Genomic DNA, 19,601 nt, shown 5'->3' with positions numbered 1-19,601 from the left:
ATAAATCTTTATAATGCCCAAGATTGGGGGTCCAGCGGCTTTATGGCCTAGCATCATTTCTTTTGTGCAAGCCATTCGAAATGATGTAAACGCGAAGCGGCGAGAAGTGAAGCATAGGCCGCCACTGCCCCATTTTCGACGCGTCTCCAACGGCAAATGGCCCGGGTCTGGCTCCCAGAGTGAGGGCCGGTCCGTAGCCCAACTCGAAAAATCGAGACAATCTGCAAGCAGATCCAAGACAGTGCGAGGTGTCGGCCAGTGACTCATACGCGGAGATACATGCTCTAGCGCCGCAATTTCAAAGCCACTCGCAGTGGTGTTGCGACCCTTATTTACCTTATATATCCAATGGCTAATTATGAATGACTCTTCAAATGACTCCCTACCGTGATGATGGCACAGCATGTTCCAAGATATGCACCATATTCCACTCAGGAGAGCATATCCGACTGTGATGTCCACTGAACAATCTCGGTGACATTCACCCCTCCTCTGTACGGGGCCTTACACACTCTTATCGTCGTTGCTCGTATGGTAGCCCTCTCGAGGCCAATTGCAAGTAGAAGGCACGATCCTATCCAGCAGATGACGATGACGCCTACTCCTTCTTCTTCTACGTTCTCAGGAGTTTGGCACGATCCAGCCCAGCAGATGACGAGAACGCCTTCTTCTTCTACGTTCTCAGGAGTTCGTACCTAGAGGTAGTAAAGACCTTTTGGATGGCTTCAATCACACCTTAAACGAAGACCGTCGACTAGCCCTCCATGTACCAAGTACGAACCCAAGCAAACTCCTCGTTTGCTCGATGCCAGACCGTGAGCCCGACCCGACCTGACCCAGAGCGATGTGATGCTTCGAGCGGAAGGACAGGGTCTGCACAGAGTACTGTGGGAGGGTTTGCGGTTCCATCGCACGGCCGTCGCCCAAGTCTTCGCCTTTCTTCTACAAGCAATACGTACCGAACCGCCACCGGAGGCCTGGCATGATGAAGCTGAAAAGCTTGGTCTTTGGAAAGTCGAATACGATGACATTCTTGCAAAAATTCCACTCACAGACCGCAAGCGCAATGGTCCCCTGACTGCTCCCTACCCGCCCCAGTGTTGGGAGGATTTCAATTGGTCTTCTCCTTGGGCCCTGTCGCCTATTCCAAATGTTTATCGTACTGGTAGGAATATCTCCGCGGCAGAGATTGTACAAAGGAGGCAAGACGAAACAACGAAACCTCATATAGGGAGCCAGCCATTTTGCTCTCAACAGTGCCTGCTTGGCTTAGCACTCGGGAAAGACGTAGATAGGAGTTGCCCTAACGCTGGATGCCACGGACAGAAGCACATTGACCGGCTTGAGTTTCTACACCTTATAAGAGAGCAACTTGCTGTAGACCGCGGTCGCGACGCTGATTGCATGCCGTTGCACCGGTCTAGATTTCGTGGCTCGCTCTTCAAGCTACGGCTATCATCACACGGCTATACACTCGTCGCCAAGGGGATGGAGGGTCTCGACCTAGCCCGTCTGCAACATGAGAAAGAAATCTATGACCGCCTCCTCGCAATCCAGGGCGAGTATGTTCCTGTATGTCTTGGTAGTATCGACCTCATTCTCCCATATTACTATGACTGTGGCGTCTACAAGCATTTCTTGTTTCTTGCCTGGGCTGGGCGGCCTATCTTCGAATATAAAAACCAAATCAACAGCCTCGACCTGCCGGATGCAGTCACAAGGATTTTCAAGGCGATACACACATTGAAGGTTCTCCATCGCGATGCGGAGCCGCGCAACATACTATATGATGAACATGGCGGTACTCTCATGGTTGTCGACTTCCAGCGTTCAGTATATTGGAAACATCAAGCTCAAGCATCTGTTAGCGGAAAAGATCGCCAAGCCAGAAAGAAACATAGGGAGCTGCAGAAGCAACACAAATTAGACATGGATAGAGAAGCAGAAATGGCGAAGCAAGGGATAATAAGCAGACCAACCCATCAGTCACGGGAGATATCAGAGGCCAACTTTGCAGCTGAGCTTAAATGGGTCGTGCATGAGGTCTCGAACTACGTCTCAAACTTAAAGGCCTAATATCTGGTATGCCAAACAAAGCGAATGCCTGGATGTATGCAAGCTGCTAGAATTACCAAACTACTAGAGATAATAGAGATAATAGAGTTACCAGGACGACTTTATAGGTACATGTATAACACGACAGCCGTTGGGAAACCGCCCAGAGGGTTATGGCCGGGGCCAGAGACGCACGGAGACGGATCATAGGCAGGATAATCGCCATAATGTCCCACTTGGATGTCCGACCTTCGCCAAGTCCCCTCGTGGTGCGTCGCCGTTGGCATCCGTCTCCCGTCGTTCCTTTAAAGCTGATATTCTGGCTTTGTATACCTCACGTACGCGTATTTCAGCGTACATCAGTCAATTAGAACGGCTGGCTATCACACATGTCGAGGACACTATACTTCAGAACATAGCCCCAGGCATCCTATCCGCTCCTGGGTCGGATGTCTGCAGATGTATTCAGTTGCTAAACGATGAGACAGTAGACGGCTCACGTGTAATTTGGGAGTCTGGATAGATAAAAGCGCTTGGAACAGGCTAACATCGGCGGTTAGACGAAAGACGTAAGCCAAACGAACTCATTAGTAGATGAATAAGAAACGAGGCAAATGAAGTAGATTTACGTTAATAAACGAACCATGAGTAGATAAACTACAGACAACGGCATTTATCATCTAGAGGGTAGAGTTTTAATCACAACCGCACAAACTTGGCATTGAACAGCAGCTTTTTGTATCATCATCCCCGAAAAAGCGAGACTTTTCTGTTACAGTGACATGGAGAAACGGTCCTTTTGTGTCATATCTAGACTTCAACCATCCCCTTCCTTTTGTGTTGCGTGACGAACGTAATTCGGCTCTGGTTACTTGCTCGAGTGTTTCCTCTCCTTTGCCATCTCGTCAAAAAGACTTCCATCGTAAAGCTTTCGGATATCTTCCTTCTTCATGCGCCCATCTTCAGGCCAGAGAAGGATGTAAGTTGTGAACCCTAGGTCAATATCAGCCATTGTGTGACACCAACACGGAGAGCCGTTATACAAACATTCAATAGAAACGGCTGCCCAGCCAAATGGATCTGCCAGCAACCTCTGGCCCTTGAGCATGTTGAAAACGTCCCGTACAGTGATATAGTCCTTATCGTCCGCGTACTTGGAGAACATGTCTTCAAACTTTTGAGGTACAAAGCGACCTTCATTATCGTATGTCCCACTATCACTTCCATGCTTACTCTTGTGAATATTTTTGAGATAGATACGGAAAAAGGGATCGGGGAGGAGTCCGGAGACGGTCGGGTAGGAAAAGGCGAGGTGAACAACGACTACGGCGATGATGCAGAACAGGAAATTGAATCCTAGTGCGTGGAGGCTTTTGAAGGTGTCCAGAGGCCAAATGATACCGTCTTTATCCTGCATCGTAGTTAGAAGGTGGGCTGATCAGAAAGACGGGCGTCAAATTCTCTTACACGGTCAAAGTAATCGCAGTGTTGTTGCAAGACCTGTTCAATATCGCAGGTTAGTTTGCGAGCTCCTCAAAGCATTGATAATACAAAGAATACACTCACAGTCTGGTTTTGATGCTCTTTTGCCCAGTTACCAGCTTGCGAGCCTTCCGGCTGGTCGTACGTTGCGGCTATGTTTGCTCTTGGTGTACCTACATTCGTCTCTCAGTTACAGTGCTAGGAAATATGCGATTTGTCCATCTCGTAATGTCATACCAGTATGAGAGAGCCTCACATCTCCCTCCGGCTGAAGAAATGGTTTTCGTTGAAGTGTGATTGGTGCAGCATGGATGTAGCTCTTCACCGCATCTGAACTGCCTTTGGAATCTGAATCGATCCCATTCACCAATGCCGCCTTGTAATCCATTTTGACTCTTGCCTGGTACGTTGCGATTTACACAGAATTAATGATAAGTAGACGTTGGAAGAAGAGAATTAGAGAAGGGAATCAGTCTGGTTGATCTAGAGGAACGAAGTAGTAGAATCATCGTCTATTTCACACGAAAAATGTGTGCGACGTGAATTGAATTGCCTTTTATTCCGCCATGACGACATTGTGAGCTCATGATTGGGGTTTGCAGGCATTGCTGGCAAAGCTTAAGCTTGCAGAAAATAAGCAATTGAGAAGAGACAGACACGGAAGTGATCATCCCGACGTCATAACGCGGAATGTCTCATGTCTTGCACCAGCAATGTTTATATCACATTATGCAAAACTGAATCAAAGTCACAAAATTGCCATGTGATTATTGGCCAAACTTAAACTGTGCACAGAATTGTTGATGAAAAACTGCATGCACTTTGGCGAAATTCCAGGTTGTCTACGGATGAGAAGAGTATTCACGACGGTCAGTCACCGAAAGCTTAAATAGGAACATGGAACATAAGCAAGTTTTAGTACGATATTGCAAGCTACATGATTCAAACATCATGAAGCACCTAAGAGACAGAGAGTGAAATTTAAGCTGCCTGCTTCGTCAGAGCTTCGCTAATACGCCAGAGCTTTTCTGCCTGTGCGGGATCAACAGCCCCAGGCAATAAGCCCTCTTTCGTCAAGACTCCGTCGGCCAAGTAGTAGCCATCCTTGTCTAGCAAAATATGTCAGTATTTGATTAGGTTGCACGAGTGAAGTTGAGGTGTAAGAATGCTTCAATAAGCTGGGTGACTTACTGGATAGTCGAGAGTCGAAAGCGGTGATGATTCCGGTTGAGGATCCCTCAGCCAAGGTCTTGGCCTTAATCGCCGAGTTCAGGTTACCGTTGTCGTCGATCCAGCCTGTCGCAAATTAGAATTGTGGCAAAATACAACAAAAAGACGGATAATGAAGAGTATGTGAGACACATACCGAGTGCCTTGAAGTCCTCCATCGGAACGCTTCTCGTCAGGCCTGTGGTAACAATAACACCAGGATCAACGCTGAAGGAACGCAATCCCCGCTGGCCAAAGTGCTGGACCAAACCGACCGACAAGAGAACATCGCATGCCTTGGAATTGCTATACGCCGTCCACTTCTCATAGTCTTTGCCGTTGTTGTATGACAGGTCGTCCAAGAAGGACAGATTGGCGCGGGATTGAGCTTCGCTTGAGTAGGTCACAACGACGCCGTGCTCCGAGGCGAGCAGCTTCTCGATCAACAGGTTGATGAAGAGAAAGTGACCCAGGTGGTTTACAGCAAATTGCATCTCAATGTCGTCCTTGGACTTCTCAAATGACGGCACAGCCATGACGCCGGCGGTACAGATCATGGCATCAAGAACCGTAACAGAGCTGTTTACCTCGGCGGCAGCCTTGCGGGTGGCCTCCAACGAGGAGAGATCAAGCACGATGGGCTGCACGACGGTGCCTTGAGGGATATCTAGGGACTTGATCACTTCTTGCAGCTTGTCCGCCGCTCGACTGGCGATGAGAAGTTTGGCCGGCTTCTGAGCCAGGATGGCTCGAGCTGTGTCGGAGCCTAGCGAATTCGGACTGACGCCGGTTACAAGAACTAAATGCCCAAAATTAGCAAAGCAGGTGCTGAAGAAGAAAGGATAAAAACGACTGACTCGTCTTTCCGGTAATGGCATCCTTGAGAGCCGTGGCGGCCTCGTCGGATGTTGTGTGGAATCCAAATTCTGCCATGTTGATTGATGTTCAATAAATGGTGATTGATACTGTTTCTGTTTGCCATTTTTCGGTATTCCAACTGGAAGGGCCTTTTTATATCTAAATCCACGTCTATTCGCTGTACCCAGACATGATGACGCTATCACCAGCGCAAGCGTAAGCAACAACACCAACAGCCCTGACAGCGATATCTTCAGTCCGATAATTCCGCATTAATAATTCAAATGTATATACTCATTTTGCTTTCGAGTAAAGTATTCATCATTTCTTAGTCTCGCATAGATATGTACTCTCCCCGTTGTGCCGCCCACCACCGTGAGCTATGCCATAGTTCACCATCTTGTCCCCCAATAAGCCATTTCCATTTCCGCAAAAACCACTCTTTGGCTTCCCAGCTGTGGCTATCCCATGGTGTGCCATAATCCATACCATTCTGACCGGCGGATCCCCAGCACACAAGCCCATCATGCAACATTAGATCCAGACAGAGATCATCCTCGTCCAACAAAGGAGGATCCGCCGCCAGAGCGGCCAAGGCACGCCGCCGGAGGGTGGGAAATGGCAATGCGTCGATATAGGGATGATGTGATATAGTGTACTGGGACGAAATTGGGCGCAGACTAAAAGGAATATTTTCATCTTCTGTCACTGTAGAGGTGTTGGCGCCCTCAGCTGCGCTGTTGACGCAGAAAGGAGATAGACTGCGCTCGTCAAGAAAAAGGCCAAAGTCAAAGCCAAGAGAGCTAAAATTCGTAAATAGAGCTGCAAAATAAGAGAATCTCGCGATACGAAGTGCGTTGCGATAGGGCGAGTAAGATGTCGCGGGCGATATGGCGAATCTCAACTCCGACAGCTGTGATTCTGTCTTCTCCGGGTCACTGCCTTCGAAAAGGTGGACTTCAATGTTGTTTGAGCTCGTCTCGGCCAGTAGTAGAGATGATATCATATCTACGAAACTGAAGTCGCCGTCTTTCGCCAGCTGGGCGAGGAGACGTCGCGTAGATTGGGGAAGAGATTGAAACCACTTGCGGATGAGCTGTGGCTTTCTGAGAAGCGCTTTACCACTGGGCCGATGGATGTGTATGTCTTTGCGAGTAAGTGACCTTGATGCTGAATACATAGATGCTGATGTATTGATAGAGAGGAGAGAAGATGATGAAGTTGCAGTAGCGGTATTATCGGATAACCCAGTCGTAGTTGATGTTGGTGCGTCCAGTGTGGCCATGCTCGACAGCTCTCTTGTATCAGTATTATGGAGCAAATCAGAGAAGCTTTCTGTTGGATTATTCTCTGAGGCTGTTAACTGGCCCTCATTGGAACTGATCTGAGGTAAATTTATCATGTCAATACTGAGTGAAGTTGATGTTGGATCATCTAGCCAAACGTTGGTATTGTAGTCCCAAGCGTTCAGGCTGTAAGACTCAGATGAATCAATAGTGGTTGATGTAACATGTGTCTGCAAAGACGGCGAACCTTGTATTCGCAAGGGATCCGCAGTTGCTGGAGGCGTCACTGCAGTCCTGTTGGGAACTGGCCCAGGTTTATACCCGGGCTCCAAGGAGGCAACCTTAGCTTCTAGCTCTTTCAATTTATCTCGTTTTCGTTGGCGATAAGCCCTCTGGGCTCTGCAATTTTGCATACGCCGCTCAGCTGAGATTGGCTTGTTTGGACGTTGTCTTGATTTCCTTTGCGCGGGTGTGTTTCTAACGTTGGATTCATCGCCAACCAGCTGCGGAACTGCGTCGCTTGGGCTTGTCATCCTGGCCTCGATGCTTTACTCTCCTGCCACGCTTACTCTGTAGGTTGTATGCGTGAATGGTAGCCAAAGCTTGGTACCTTTGTGGTTGATTGTTTTGATTACGCTTCATTCGAATGCAGATGAATACGTTGCTAGTATGAGAGTAGTTGTTGAAAGTTGGTATAGGAGATTCTCTTTAGATCCGAACATTAACGTCGAATGCTTACGAGAAGACGTCAAGGTGCTTACGGTTCGGGAATTGCCAGTAGTCAGCGTAGCTTTAGGTACCGTGGCGCTAATCCTAGCGTACAATTCCACTAAAATAGCATAAGTATACTTGAGGGTACTCGGTGTGGCTCCCGGAGTTAAGCATAAGAGCGTACCTCGTTCAATGGCACTTATAGTATTTGGCATGCATTTAATGTCGATTTGTAGGCGATAAATTGCAAGAGCGCAACTTGTGATATAATTCAGATAAATTCGGTTATCTACGCAGACATTTGATTGTCTATTTGGTCGCCCAAATGCAAAATTATTAAACTGCGTATATATTTGCCACCTGAAGAGGATATCTATGTCACACCCGCGTCTAAATTACCCATGCCGACATCAAATCGTTACCATCATAGTACACAGCTATCATATGATGGCCGTTTAAAAGATAAAGTCAGGTTTCATTAGGCCTCGAACACTATACTTTTAGGTACTATGATGTTTTCTATTATAATGCCCGTACAAAGATCGATTTACATTGAGGCGACGGCTTGTCCAATTTCTCGCTATATTATCCCGTAATGCATGACTATCACCATCAGGGTAAATCATTTCTTCTCATGCGACCTCATTTCTCTGTAGATTGAGCTATTCAATTTTGTCCTATTGGCAATATGGTATTAACCAATAACGAGGCTAACATGTGTACAGATGTGGTACCTAGCCAGTAGTATGTATTATGTAGCCTATTTGTGATACTACAGAGGCGGCGGCGGCGAGTACAGGTAGCATACGCCAAACTTCATGGATCCAAAGTTAGCAAAAGTGTTTCTAAGTCCAGTAATATCATCTATCCAACTGCTCACACGAAAATCGGCGACCATGCTGGTAAACTGGGATACGGGTAGGATAGCGTAGGTTTCCGTTTTGGAGATGGGCAAGCGCGCAGTTTCGACCCTTTCAAGCTTCTTAACACCGCGAGAATCGAACGTCGCACTCCCAACCATGTTCGTGGAACATTTGTGGCAATCCACATCTTTGCAAAATACAGCATTCGTTCCCGGTTTAACAAGCTCGCCTTTTTTTGAATAAGGGAATTTTGTGTATTGCGCCTCCAAATGTCCGGAAAAGACGGAATTGGACTAAGATTACTTGTCAGCGTGCCATCGTTCTTCCCTACCACATTGCGAGGACTCCTCTTTCTTCATACTTGCAACGAGAGTATCTTTCCTTCCTACAGGCCTATTACAGGCACCGCAGTGAGGGTAGACTCGGAGGTGAGGCTTTAAGCCCGTAGAATGGTAAACTTGAGACATGGTTGGTAGCTTATAGCAGTTTTTTCTGAGGCGATAGATCTGAGCCTTGACGTGGCAGTAATGATGGCAATGTCGGTTTTATTTTGGAGAGTGCACTCGAAGAAAGATGTTGAATTATTACGAAGTCTGATAGCTGAGATCTTGGATGGTCTACCGCATGGAGATGCTACCACGTGTAATGAACTACAATATACTCGTACTTTGTAGACTCTGATAAGCTGGGTGGCTGGGTACGATGTCTGCATGTAAATTTCTCAATTCCGCTCTGGCTGGCACTCCGGCCACGATTGTATACATTGCATTGGGGGTATTTCCATGTTTCTCTTGTATGAAGAAACTCTGCTGAATCATGGTGCATGCCGTTGGACTTGGGGAAACATTGTCTCTTACACATAGATACGCATTGACGTCTACATGCACGTACCTGTATTTACAGTGTCGAGATAAAAAAGTTTGATTCGGCAAAATCGTGCCAGTCACTAGAAGATGGCTACTTGTAGGCTAGGTAGCTCCCGAAGCTTGCAGCAACGGAATCCAACGCGGGGGTACATGTGTTGGATGCTTTTCTAAGCCTATGTTGCTCTCGTAGGATCTTCTAGAGATCCCGGCTCTATACACGTATCGATATGAATGGCTGACCGAAGATGTACGTTTGTGATGGTTCCTGGCGGATAAGTGGAGAATAGAAATCCGGCGATGGATATCGATCATTTTACGGGCCATCCCAGGTTTGGCGGAGATTGGCTCGAGATGTGGTGGAGATTTACTTGTCGATTGGTGGACTAAGCAAGTCCAGCGTCACATGCGAAAAAGAATCCATACCTAGTATGATAAGTCTCTCAGTCTCTCTCTTTCTTTTAGAAACCTATCCTGAGGCGTCATTATAATTCCCTCGTTCAGCCACCTGCGTAGAATCGCATAAATATTCGGCCAAAGAAGAAGGCATATGCTCTCCAGCTAAAAGATTAATATTCTTGATTCGCGCTATTGATACGCAACGGCCAAAGTTGCCTTTCATCATGGATCCTTCTGCTTATGGTTTTAGCGGAGCAGCGTGTGCGGCTTTGGCCAGTCGATTTGGTAGCCAATCAATGTCAATTTTGTATGAGGCGAGGACGGACTCCGGAGCAAATATTTCGTCGGCCATTCCGGGCAAAGCGGACAATACAGTAGCTACAGTATGACGGACGATGCACGTCGATGGATACACGTACTTTGCAGCGACCACAGCCTCACACATCATAGACTAGAGGAATATTAGCAGTGAAGAACAAGACGGAAAACGTGTGCGCTGTAAATCATCATTCTTCATTACTAAAGTACTCAATGGTTTCTTAGAGGTCGGTCAGAGCCTCTCTGGCTTACTTGTCCATTCATATCATGTGCTACGAAACCGTGGCCTTTACAGGGACTTTCTGCAGGTCACCCACCACTGAGAGCTCAACAAAACTGCCCCCTAAATCGCGGACCCCTAAAACCAACACTAATAGGGACTTGCACATGTACATGTGCTCTCAATCCATGACCGCTTGGACTTTTCTTCTTTGTTCATCACTTCTCTCTCTTACATACTCGTACTTGGCACATCCATAATAAAACAAACACCAATTCCCTCTTCATTTCGCATTGTCGTCATCGCCATCGTCACTGTCAGCCTCTTGCATCGCATCACTTCGCAATCGCATTCGCTGTATTATCGCGTGCGCCACCCCCCATCTGCACCGTCTTCTCGGAATCCGGATACGCCAAACCCCGAGCCAGGTCTATCTAAACTCCGTCCGTCCCTCCGCCAGCCAGCCCAAATCCGGCCCTGCGACACGAACGAATTGCGTGGCCAGAGTCGAGAACTCGACATTTGTTTGGTCATACGGGTGCCTGGTGCCTTTTTCTTACATTATAAGCTGCGCTCCGCCCAAAAGTTCGCTCTTAGGCAATGCTCAAGACGCAAACCGTTACAGCGATTCTGCACCGATCGCGGCTCAACTTCAACATCACCGCCTCTTCATCTTCTCTCCCCGCCACAGCGTCCAAAATGTCCACCACCGAAAATGCGATCCGGGCTCACCCGCCGCCGGACTCATCTGAAGAGCTACGGCAGCAGCGGCCTCAGCAGCAGCCGTCAGGCGCATACTTTCCACTGGGATACAAAGAAGCTGCCTATCAATGGGTATGTAGTCTAGATCTTGGTTTGCTAATTCGCCTCTTCCATGTCTAGACTTGTGCTGACCAAGGTTCCATGTCTAGTGGTCGAGCGTCACGCCATCCATGGCCGAGCGCAACGTGCTCAAACACATTCCCTTTCTCAAAGAGGCCACCACCAGCATGGGCAGCCTCTCTACCCCCGACACGGCCGACTCTTTCGGCACCAGAATATGGAGGCGGTCTCTGGTCCAGCTCTCCGGCAAGAACCGCGCTCTCAACGAATTCTCCGTTGAGCGTGTTGGTGAGGAGACCGAAGAGACGCTGGTCATGGTCCACGGCTACGGTGCTGGCCTGGGCTTCTTCTACAAGAACTTCGAGCCCATCTCCCGCATCCCCGGCCTGAAGCTGTACGCCCTCGACATGCTAGGCATGGGCAATTCGTCCAGGCCGCCGTTCAAGATCCACGCCAAGGACAAGGAGGGTAAGGTTATCGAGGCGGAGAATTTTTTCATTGACGCCCTGGAGGAGTGGCGTAAGGCAAGGAAGATTGAGCGCTTTACCCTGCTGGGTCACTCCCTGGGCGGTTACTTGGCCGTCTCCTATGCCCTCAAGTATCCGGGACACTTGAAGAAGCTCATTCTTGCTTCTCCTGTCGGTATCCCAGAAGACCCGTATGCCGTCAACGCCGCTCTCCCCGAACCCGGCGAATCCACGATGCAGAACGAGTTTACCGTAGACCAGCAAACCACGACCACCACCAAGAACGGTGCCGCCGTTCCGCCCAAACGCCCTTATCCCAGCTGGCTTGTCTGGCTCTGGGACGCCAACGTATCGCCTTTCAGCATTGTGCGAATGGCTGGCCCTCTTGGTCCACGTTTCGTATCTGGCTGGACTTCGCGACGATTCAACCACCTCCCCGCTGAGGAAGCCCAAACCCTGCACGACTACTCGTTTTCCATCTTCAAGCAGAAGGGCAGCGGTGAGTATGCCTTGGCATATATTCTAGCACCAGGAGCGTTCGCTCGCCGACCAGTCATCAACCGCATCCAGAATGTTGGCCGACAGCCCATCACCGGACCAGACGGCCAGACTGTTGCCAAAGAGACTGGCATCCCCATCGTCTTCATGTACGGAGAGAATGACTGGATGGATGTTGCCGGAGGTCTTGCTGCTGAGGAGAAGCTGAAGCAGCTAAAGGCCAACATTATGCGCACCGGCACAGAAGAGGAGAAGCGCAACGAGAACGGAAGCTGCAAGGTTGTCATTATCCCCAAGGCTGGCCACCACTTATACCTTGACAATGCCGAATTCTTCAACAACATTATGAGGAAGGAAATGGAAGATGTTAAAGCGACGGAGAAGCGCAGGCAAGCAGCGGCGTCATCATAGACATTTCTGGTTTCGACTATTTCTTGATTCTTTCAAAGGGCATTTTTATACATTGGCATAAAGCGCGGTGCTTTTTTTTTTTTTTTCTTAAATTTTTGTTTTTTTACAGGATACACGGCGTTGAAGATGATGGAAATGGACTAATATGGGCAAGACATTATAGCATGAGGTTGATATATGTATGCGGGTGTATGTATACTTTTTGGTGTTGGGGAAGGGGAATAATAAAGCGATTTGCGTTCATAGAACTTAATAGATGGCTAGCAGCCAGTTTACAAGACAATTTAGAGCATTACCATATCACATATTACTGTAAATCAAATCGCAGTTGTGCTCAATATAGTTCATTTGGATATTCTTCTCATTGCTTCATTGACATATTCGGCATCCCATGCCGACCCGTTACTCCACCGTTACCTCAACCTTGGTCTTGTCTACCCCATCGCATCAGCACTAGATTCATCTCAAGCATCAGAAGAAATGTACTCACAAAAAGCAACGTGATCCCTCAAATCAACAGCGCCCGCCAAAGGCTCCTTGTAATACCAGGCCGCATTCTCATGCTTTGCACCTACAAAAATCACACTCCATTAGCAAACTCACTCACTTCACTCACTTCACTCTTAGCAAAAGCTATATGTATATAACTCACTGCCAACATCAATGCTGTAATAGCTCGCATCTCCTTTCCACGGACACCAAGTAGTCAAGTCCGTGCCCGAGAAATACTCCTTCTTGACGCTCTCCGGAGGGAAATACACGTTGCCTTCCGTCTCGCGCCACTCCGTGGCATCGGCGACGACGGTGCCGTTGATGCGCGCCGTGGCGTGGCCGGTTCTCGGGACGACGGGCTTGCCCATTCTGCGGAAGAGAGGCCGGAGGAACGAAATTGTGAATGATTCTCTAATAAGAAATAAAACAGGTAATTAATTTACCTGCTTAGTTGTTGGGTTGTTGAGTTTGAGTAGATTGATGTTTTGGGATATGTTCGAATGTTGCACGTCTTTTGGGAATACTTGCAAGATATATATATCAGAACAGACTGAACTGCCGGCATGTGGCTGAGACAAGAGCTAAAAGGAATTATCCAATTGATTTCTAATGCTGCAACACATCCATTGATTCAACTTGCCTTCCATCTTGTCAGCTGCGGGGTCAAGCTGCCGTTTCGTCATCGCGCCAACAAGTGCTGAAATAGATTCCAAATCAAATCATCCAGGACCCCTGATTCCAACTGTCATCATACAGACAGTCGTCTTTTCAATATCCTCATACGCCAAGACATGCTCACGAAAGAAAGAAGCCGTATCTGATATATATCAATTCATATTAATGCGTATCAATTCACCTTCGTATGTCTACATATTAAATCATGAAGAGCACTCTATGCAAAGAGTCTTTCGCTATGCAACCTGACAGACCGGCCGTGGGAATCCTTCTTTAGTCTCTTATTCGGTCTCATCAAACGCCATGAAACATGCAATCCTTTCACCCCTTTTTTTTTCCTTTTTTTCTTTTTCCTTCTTTTGCAAATAGCCAAAAATAATCATGTCAAGAGTACAAACGCCACGCTATTAGAGTCATTGTTCTAAACACCACTCTTTCAATCACAGGTTAATCAGATCAATCTCTGAGAAATCTGGCGGATATCTGCCGTACACCACTCGTACTTTGCTGTCCAGCGCCGTGCCTTCATTGCTGATCCAAATGTGCTCGCTGTAGTTGCGGGTTCGGCGGACCTCGTCGTCACTGATGCCCATGTCATCTCGAGGAACCCAAACCACAGGTCGACGAGCCCGCAGAGCTGAGTGCAGGAAAGCGTGTCGAACCAGAACATCCCTCTCTTCAGGGGTAAGGTCTTCGATTTCGTCGTGGATCCCTCCGTACAGCGCCTCTCCTATGGCGCGCTGTGCTTCGAGATCTTTACTTCGTTGCTTTCGCCTGTACTCGGCAGCCTGAGAGTTATTGTCCATCATGGCCAGTTTTTTGAGTTGGTTACCACCGCCTTTGGCCCAGGATCCCACCTGCTTTCCGCCTCCTTTGGCCCAGGATCCTACTTTCTTCACCGGGTTTGCAAGTCGTACTTTGCCCTTTCCTGGCTGAATATTGCTCAGTTCAATATCTTCTCTGCTCTCCATCGAGGTGGAAGCCTTTTCTGCCGTACCACCTTCCTCTCTTCGGCCGCCCTCAGCATCCTCGTCATCTTCAATGTCTGAGTCGCCCGATAGCCCAAAGCGGCGGTCCTGAGCTCGCTGGAAGGCTTCGTCACGCAACACAGCCTCATCTTCAAATGTGATGGGCAAATATCGGAACAGCGGTGAAAACGAGTCATTCAGGAGGATTTGGTAAAGAATAGTGAGGATCAAGACCACAATCATGACAATACCATGCGGCGTGCAGGTATGGGTGCCTGAGTCATCTACCACAATGAAAAACAATCCGGCGAGGCAGAGCTCCATAACATAGATACCCGTAAACGTTTGGTTGAGCGCACGAGGGTACAACACACCACCGGTATCAACTTCGAACCGAGTAACGTAAAGCATGGAGTACCGCTGGGCCACCCAGAGGAGCCCAAACGTGATGACGGCAAAAATAGAAATGAGCGGTGCGACGACGCTATAGATAATGGCAATGCAGGCAAAGTTTGTGTAGACGGGAAAGAATGTTCCCCAGTTGACATCGCTCAGTGTAGTGTTTCGAGACCACTTGCTGCGCGCGGTGTTGTCCAGCAATCGGGCCAAGATGAACCACACAAAGAGGGCTCCAATCTGCAACAGGGTACCGGAACTGGTAGACATGGCCTGAAGAATCATGTAAGAGAAGAAGTAGTTGGCGGCCTTTGGTAAATTCGTCGCGAGGAGATCCAGCACGGCTGTGACCGAGTCGAGCTCCGTGATATTGTCGACCAGTTTGTCGATCGAAGCGGCAAAGAACGAGGCAATGGAGACAATGAGGAAAACTTGGACAAAGAGGAAGGCGAAATAAAAGACTTGCACAAACTCTGCCTTTTGGGCTCCGGTCTTGGCGCCCCTGATCTCACCAAGGATATTCAGAATCATTGGAACAAGGATGAGGAGCAGGGCGAGCACAGCAGCGGGGAGAACACCTGCAACACCCTTGGCCGCATTCTCAAGAGCTTTGTTATCTCTCAGGAAGGCGAGCCAAGATGTCTGCTGGATGAGCTGATCCAGCTGGCCCAAGGCGGCCGTCCACGCGACGGGAATGGCCCACAAGAAAATCATGGCCAACACGATAAGGGTAACTGCACCTGTACGCACCCATTCCTGCCACCATGAGAGGGCCATGTTGCTCCAAATGACATCTCGAGGTGAAATCTCATTCACTCGTGGTGCCATTTGCCTGGGGATGTGATGGATAATGCTTTGACAAGCCATGTGGGCAGCCACTTGGTGGTTGAATTGTATAAAGGCTGAGTTCATCAAGGGGAATCTTTCAGGGTGTTGCTGATCCTCGTCAATTTCCATATTTAGTCGGGCCAGTTCGGTTCTGCACCAATAAATGGTGTCAACCTTCGTGTTGAATAACGGAAGGCCAGGCAGCCATGAGACTCCCCAGGGCGGTAGTCGATGAGTTGGGCGGTCCTTTTTTCTGAGATATTTCGCCCACTCGGCCTCAGTTTCTTCCTCCTCCACCTTGTACTCCTCGTTGAAGTAGACAGCGGGATAGTCATTTGTCTCGATGGCCTTTTCGCTCGTAAAAGGAAGAACGCCTTTTATATTCTGCCACAGCGTCCTCTTCTCAGGTCCTTGCTTGCCTATATAGTCGTCTGCCTCGTTTTGCTGAGGGACTGGAGATGCATATCCGCCGGCAGGTGTCTTCCAGAATTCCCAGAACTTTGGTTCCTCCATGTTGTACATGTCGTCGATGTTTTCGAGTTTTCGAACTGTGTTGCCTTCCACTGTAACGGGTGCATTCTGTCGAATAGCTCTGGTGGAGCTAGCAGCCGACGCATTCGATGCTCCCCGCGAATGTGTTTGTGTGCGATGGGCTTCAAAAGACTGATAGCCTCGATTTGGAGCGCCATCTTCTCCGGGAAGAGTCTGTTTGCCTGCCAGAGTTATAAAGCCATTGTTCATCCCAACATCGTCGATCTGATCGCCAGCCTTGTTGAAAGCTCCCTTGATATTTCTAAGCACCGCCACACTGCTACCGTCAGACGAATGAGATTTTCGGCCATCATCATCAGAGTCTGATGACGATTCATCGGATTCCTCTCGGACGTCTTTGAGCTTATGCATCTTTCTTTTGTGGCTATCCTCAATCCGAGACTCTCTGACGCCCTCGGCAACTGTGTGCGGGATGTGGTGCTGCTTGCCATCATTGGTCCCTTCGCCACTGTTTGCCATTCGTTTGGCCTCTGCGTCTTCCTCAGCTTGACGATCGGCCTTTTCTTTCTTCGATAGCCCCTTGCGCTGCTTCTTTTCCTCGGCATTTCGCTTCTTAAGCTGAGCCTTTTTGGCTGCCCGGATCAGTTCAGTCTCGGCGGCTTCTAGCTGAGCATGAATCTTATTTCGAAGGTTGACTTTGTCCAGGAGACTTGTTAAATCACGGTTGATCCAAATATTCCGAATCCCACCTGGGAAGACGTCGAATAATCCAGACAGCGCATCTTCACTGAGCCATTTGGGGGGAATGGAGTTGACAAGCACCGTTGTGGCAGAGGCTCTCAATCGGTGTTCCGCACTGGTCAAATAGTCTTGACGAACTTTGATATACGCGCGCATCTCGAAGAACATGACTCCACAGACCCAGAGTACGACAAGAATTGCCATCAACAGATGAGCAGCGTAACGACTGGTCTCGGTCGCCTTGACATTACCCCAGGCCAAGGTGTCTAGACCTGTAGGTACAAAGGCAGGATCGGTGCTATTGGTACTCGAATCCGAATCTGTGCTGTTGGTGTGGAAATCAATATCTTTGCCGCGACCGCCAACATAATTGATGGGAATCAAGATGGGCATGACGATGGCGCAGATGGGTATGAAAATGATGAGGAGGGTTTTAAGATATCGAAGGAAAAAGTAAGCGTCGAGCCCGCACTTGTTGATGACTTGTCGATCATTATACATGATCAGGGCCCTAATCATGGTAAAAAAGTTGTTCGGCGGCGAGTCTGTTCGCTCGCGCTCGGGAACAAGATACGTCTTGGGCTTGCTGCGAGAGAAGCCGTCGTCAGCACACAAACATCACATTAGGCGCCACAACACGATATACTTACAAAACCCTTGCCAATTTGTTCCTTAACAGGATGAAAAGTAAAAGCTGTACGAAGAAAATGATAACGGAGACCAGAATGGCCGTCAAGAAGCTCACAATGCCGATGCCTTGGCTCTTCTGGCCATTTCCCGCGGACTGCGAACTATCTCGTCGTGCCAGAGTGGCTGCCGTCGAGATCATGGCATGGGCCCATGACCGGCCGCCACCTACTGATGTTGTCTCCATGGTGGGAGGAGAGAAACGAGGCGCGCCGCCGTCAGGTCGGAGGTGAAAATGGTCGCGTAACGTGAAGGATACAGATAGGAGGCAAGGTATATCCAAGATGAAGAAATGCAGGTATCATTTGTTGAGAGGTAATGGATATCGTGAGGTGGTATTAAGTCGAGATTTGTAGGGGCGTCGGTACGATAATAGTGCCCCTCTGGGGGCTTCGAGGGAATGCGCTCAGGGTTTGTGTTTGTCGAGGGGAGACGAAAGCCAGCCGTGTTCACAATCAAAGGGGAGAAGCTGGAGGGCTAAAAGAAAAAGGAGAAGGCGAAGTCGGCGACAATGACAGCGCTTGCTGGTTGTCTCATTGAAGCGGTGGAGAGAGCAACCCTTTTGGTGGAGATGGAAGGGTTCAATTTTTTTTTTCTGTCGTTTGCTGAAAGAGCTTGGACGTGGTAGTCAATGAATGAACATGACATGAAATCAATGCTTGTTCAATTGCTAGTGCCTTGCTACCCCGTTACACGATAAGGTCATAGCCCGATCCCTTGTCCTTGAATCCTTGTTTCTGGGCTTCTCGTCCAGAACGTCATGCGCGGCCGTGATTGGCGGCTGGTGGGTTCAGAAGCGCGCACATCGTCGCCATTAGAAACAGGGCCGTCGAGCGTCAGTGACATCAGAGGCGGCACAAAGGCCCTCCAAGGCCCTGTCGCTAGCAGCGGGTGCGGCATGGATCAGCGCGGGTACAGGCGCCAGCCCCAAGCCTCAGTGAGCACCGTGATTCGTACAGGTGGCCTCGATGCGCTGTTGGCCCTGCTTCAAGTGCAGCGCCCCACTCCCTCTCCAGTGGCTCAGGGCCTCTCATGTTGGCTCCCGCCAAGCTGGAATTGGATGCATGCAAGCGCTCGGCTCTCGACGCTACGTACATTCTGTACAGTAATACTCGTACAGCCTTACTCAGTTGGCGGCAAAGAATTTTACGCGTGTTGCCAAGGGAGTAAGGCAGGGTAGGTACATGTACGAAGCATGTAGCCGTATGTGTGTCTTTTACTTGTACTGATAGTGATTCAACAAAAAGCCCCGTCAGCAACATGGATCCGGACCCGATTTGAATGATAAAAAAGGGGGCTAGTGAGCAAACGGCGGTATGAGTTTCAGCAAGGCCAGTGGCAAGTGGGTTCAACTGGTTTCCGCTTGGCGTTGGTGCGTGGAGCAGGTACTCCGGGGTAACACAAAATGAACACATTTTAGCGATATCTCCCGCCTTCATTGACGTCAAGTGTCGCAATTCATCAAGTGTTCAAGAACCCCGCAAACAGAACAACAACAACTGTGCACATGTTGATGCACGTACAAACTTGAACACTGCACCATAGGTAGGAGGGTGGGTTGGAATGTTCTTTTGTGGTGGCGATGGCAATCAAGCGACTTGATTGCAGTGTTGCCCAGAATTGTGTGTCTGCCAGTTTTTGTTGCACTTCACGTTTTCTTAGAACTCTGAAGTCAATCAGCACATGGATCTTACCGCGATCTACAGTGCCCACGTGTTTATACCTTGCTACCTGAGACTTCATGACACTTCCAAATTAGTATTACTCCGTAGTAACAGGTAACATTGGTTGTATGAGATCGAGATCGCAGTGGGGAGACCAGCGCGCTGCCGCCGGCACAGCATCGTCAATAACCTTAAA

General features: G+C 48.8%; 8 protein-coding genes across 8 annotated transcripts; 2 read left to right on the top strand and 6 right to left on the bottom strand.

Moving 5' to 3' along the window:
* Nucleotides 1-393: 393 nt before the first annotated feature.
* M431DRAFT_502961 (hypothetical protein) lies at nt 394-2,339 on the top strand. The gene has a single exon (XM_024918245.1). The coding sequence runs from the start codon at nt 850-852 to the stop codon at nt 2,074-2,076; it is 1,227 nt and encodes a 408-aa protein (XP_024780476.1). The 5' UTR covers nt 394-849; the 3' UTR covers nt 2,077-2,339.
* A 317-nt stretch (nt 2,340-2,656) lies between these two features.
* M431DRAFT_502960 (hypothetical protein) lies at nt 2,657-4,111 on the bottom strand. Its single transcript, XM_024918244.1, has 5 exons — nt 3,775-4,111; nt 3,622-3,710; nt 3,523-3,555; nt 3,103-3,466; nt 2,657-3,048 (listed from the first exon to the last, which is right to left on the bottom strand). Exons 1-5 carry the CDS (start codon nt 3,923-3,925, stop codon nt 2,924-2,926), a joined length of 762 nt encoding a protein of 253 aa, XP_024780475.1. The 5' UTR covers nt 3,926-4,111; the 3' UTR covers nt 2,657-2,923.
* A 643-nt stretch (nt 4,112-4,754) lies between these two features.
* M431DRAFT_502959 (hypothetical protein) lies at nt 4,755-5,964 on the bottom strand. The gene has a single exon (XM_024918243.1). The coding sequence runs from the start codon at nt 5,622-5,624 to the stop codon at nt 4,812-4,814; it is 813 nt and encodes a 270-aa protein (XP_024780474.1). The 5' UTR covers nt 5,625-5,964; the 3' UTR covers nt 4,755-4,811.
* Nucleotides 5,725-7,542, bottom strand: M431DRAFT_502958 (hypothetical protein). The gene has a single exon (XM_024918242.1). It carries the CDS (start codon nt 7,421-7,423, stop codon nt 5,933-5,935), a length of 1,491 nt encoding a protein of 496 aa, XP_024780473.1. The 5' UTR covers nt 7,424-7,542; the 3' UTR covers nt 5,725-5,932.
* An 831-nt stretch (nt 7,543-8,373) lies between these two features.
* On the bottom strand, nt 8,374-8,622 carry M431DRAFT_782 (hypothetical protein; the record flags this gene model as incomplete). The annotated part of the gene is made up of 2 exons (XM_024922664.1): nt 8,374-8,415; nt 8,482-8,622. The coding sequence occupies 2 exons, from the start codon at nt 8,620-8,622 to the stop codon at nt 8,374-8,376; spliced, it is 183 nt and encodes a 60-aa protein (XP_024780472.1).
* A 2,341-nt stretch (nt 8,623-10,963) lies between these two features.
* Nucleotides 10,964-12,462, top strand: M431DRAFT_73520 (hypothetical protein; the record flags this gene model as incomplete). The annotated part of the gene is made up of 2 exons (XM_024922137.1): nt 10,964-11,098; nt 11,176-12,462. 2 exons carry the CDS (start codon nt 10,964-10,966, stop codon nt 12,460-12,462), a joined length of 1,422 nt encoding a protein of 473 aa, XP_024780471.1.
* A 328-nt stretch (nt 12,463-12,790) lies between these two features.
* Nucleotides 12,791-13,515, bottom strand: M431DRAFT_502954 (hypothetical protein). The gene is made up of 3 exons (XM_024918241.1): nt 13,115-13,515; nt 12,953-13,033; nt 12,791-12,896 (listed from the first exon to the last, which is right to left on the bottom strand). The coding sequence occupies exons 1-3, from the start codon at nt 13,320-13,322 to the stop codon at nt 12,865-12,867; spliced, it is 321 nt and encodes a 106-aa protein (XP_024780470.1). The 5' UTR covers nt 13,323-13,515; the 3' UTR covers nt 12,791-12,864.
* A 554-nt stretch (nt 13,516-14,069) lies between these two features.
* On the bottom strand, nt 14,070-17,928 carry M431DRAFT_489568 (hypothetical protein; the record flags this gene model as incomplete). The annotated part of the gene is made up of 2 exons (XM_024916697.1): nt 14,070-17,640; nt 17,705-17,928. 2 exons carry the CDS (start codon nt 17,926-17,928, stop codon nt 14,070-14,072), a joined length of 3,795 nt encoding a protein of 1,264 aa, XP_024780469.1.
* Nucleotides 17,929-19,601: the final 1,673 nt, after the last annotated feature.

The sequence above is a fragment of the Trichoderma harzianum genome, assembly GCF_003025095.1.
Source record: "Trichoderma harzianum CBS 226.95 unplaced genomic scaffold M431scaffold_1, whole genome shotgun sequence".
NCBI lineage: Eukaryota > Fungi > Ascomycota > Sordariomycetes > Hypocreales > Hypocreaceae > Trichoderma > Trichoderma harzianum.
This window is presented reverse-complemented; position numbering and strand designations above follow the sequence as displayed.

What these genes read in the sequence shown, in the direction of transcription:
- M431DRAFT_502961 (XM_024918245.1), top strand. Translation starts at nt 850, where the DNA reads ATGCTTCGAGCGGAAGGACAGGGTCTGCACAGAGTACTGTGGGAGGGT.
- M431DRAFT_502959 (XM_024918243.1), bottom strand. Translation starts at nt 5,624, where the DNA reads ATGCCATTACCGGAAAGACGAGTCAGTCGTTTTTATCCTTTCTTCTTC.
- M431DRAFT_502960 (XM_024918244.1), bottom strand. Translation starts at nt 3,925, where the DNA reads ATGGATTACAAGGCGGCATTGGTGAATGGGATCGATTCAGATTCCAAA. An exon ending in ACTGCGATTACTTTGACCGT is followed by an intron (nt 3,467 to 3,522) that starts GTAAGAGAATTT and finishes ACTACGATGCAG; the next exon opens with GATAAAGACGGTATCATTTG. An exon ending in GGCAGCCGTTTCTATTGAAT is followed by an intron (nt 3,049 to 3,102) that starts GTTTGTATAACG and finishes ATATTGACCTAG; the next exon opens with GGTTCACAACTTACATCCTT.
- M431DRAFT_502958 (XM_024918242.1), bottom strand. Translation starts at nt 7,423, where the DNA reads ATGACAAGCCCAAGCGACGCAGTTCCGCAGCTGGTTGGCGATGAATCC.
- M431DRAFT_502954 (XM_024918241.1), bottom strand. Translation starts at nt 13,322, where the DNA reads ATGGGCAAGCCCGTCGTCCCGAGAACCGGCCACGCCACGGCGCGCATC. An exon ending in TTACAGCATTGATGTTGGCA is followed by an intron (nt 13,034 to 13,114) that starts GTGAGTTATATA and finishes TGATTTTTGTAG; the next exon opens with GTGCAAAGCATGAGAATGCG. An exon ending in GAGGGATCACGTTGCTTTTT is followed by an intron (nt 12,897 to 12,952) that starts GTGAGTACATTT and finishes GCGATGGGGTAG; the next exon opens with ACAAGACCAAGGTTGAGGTA.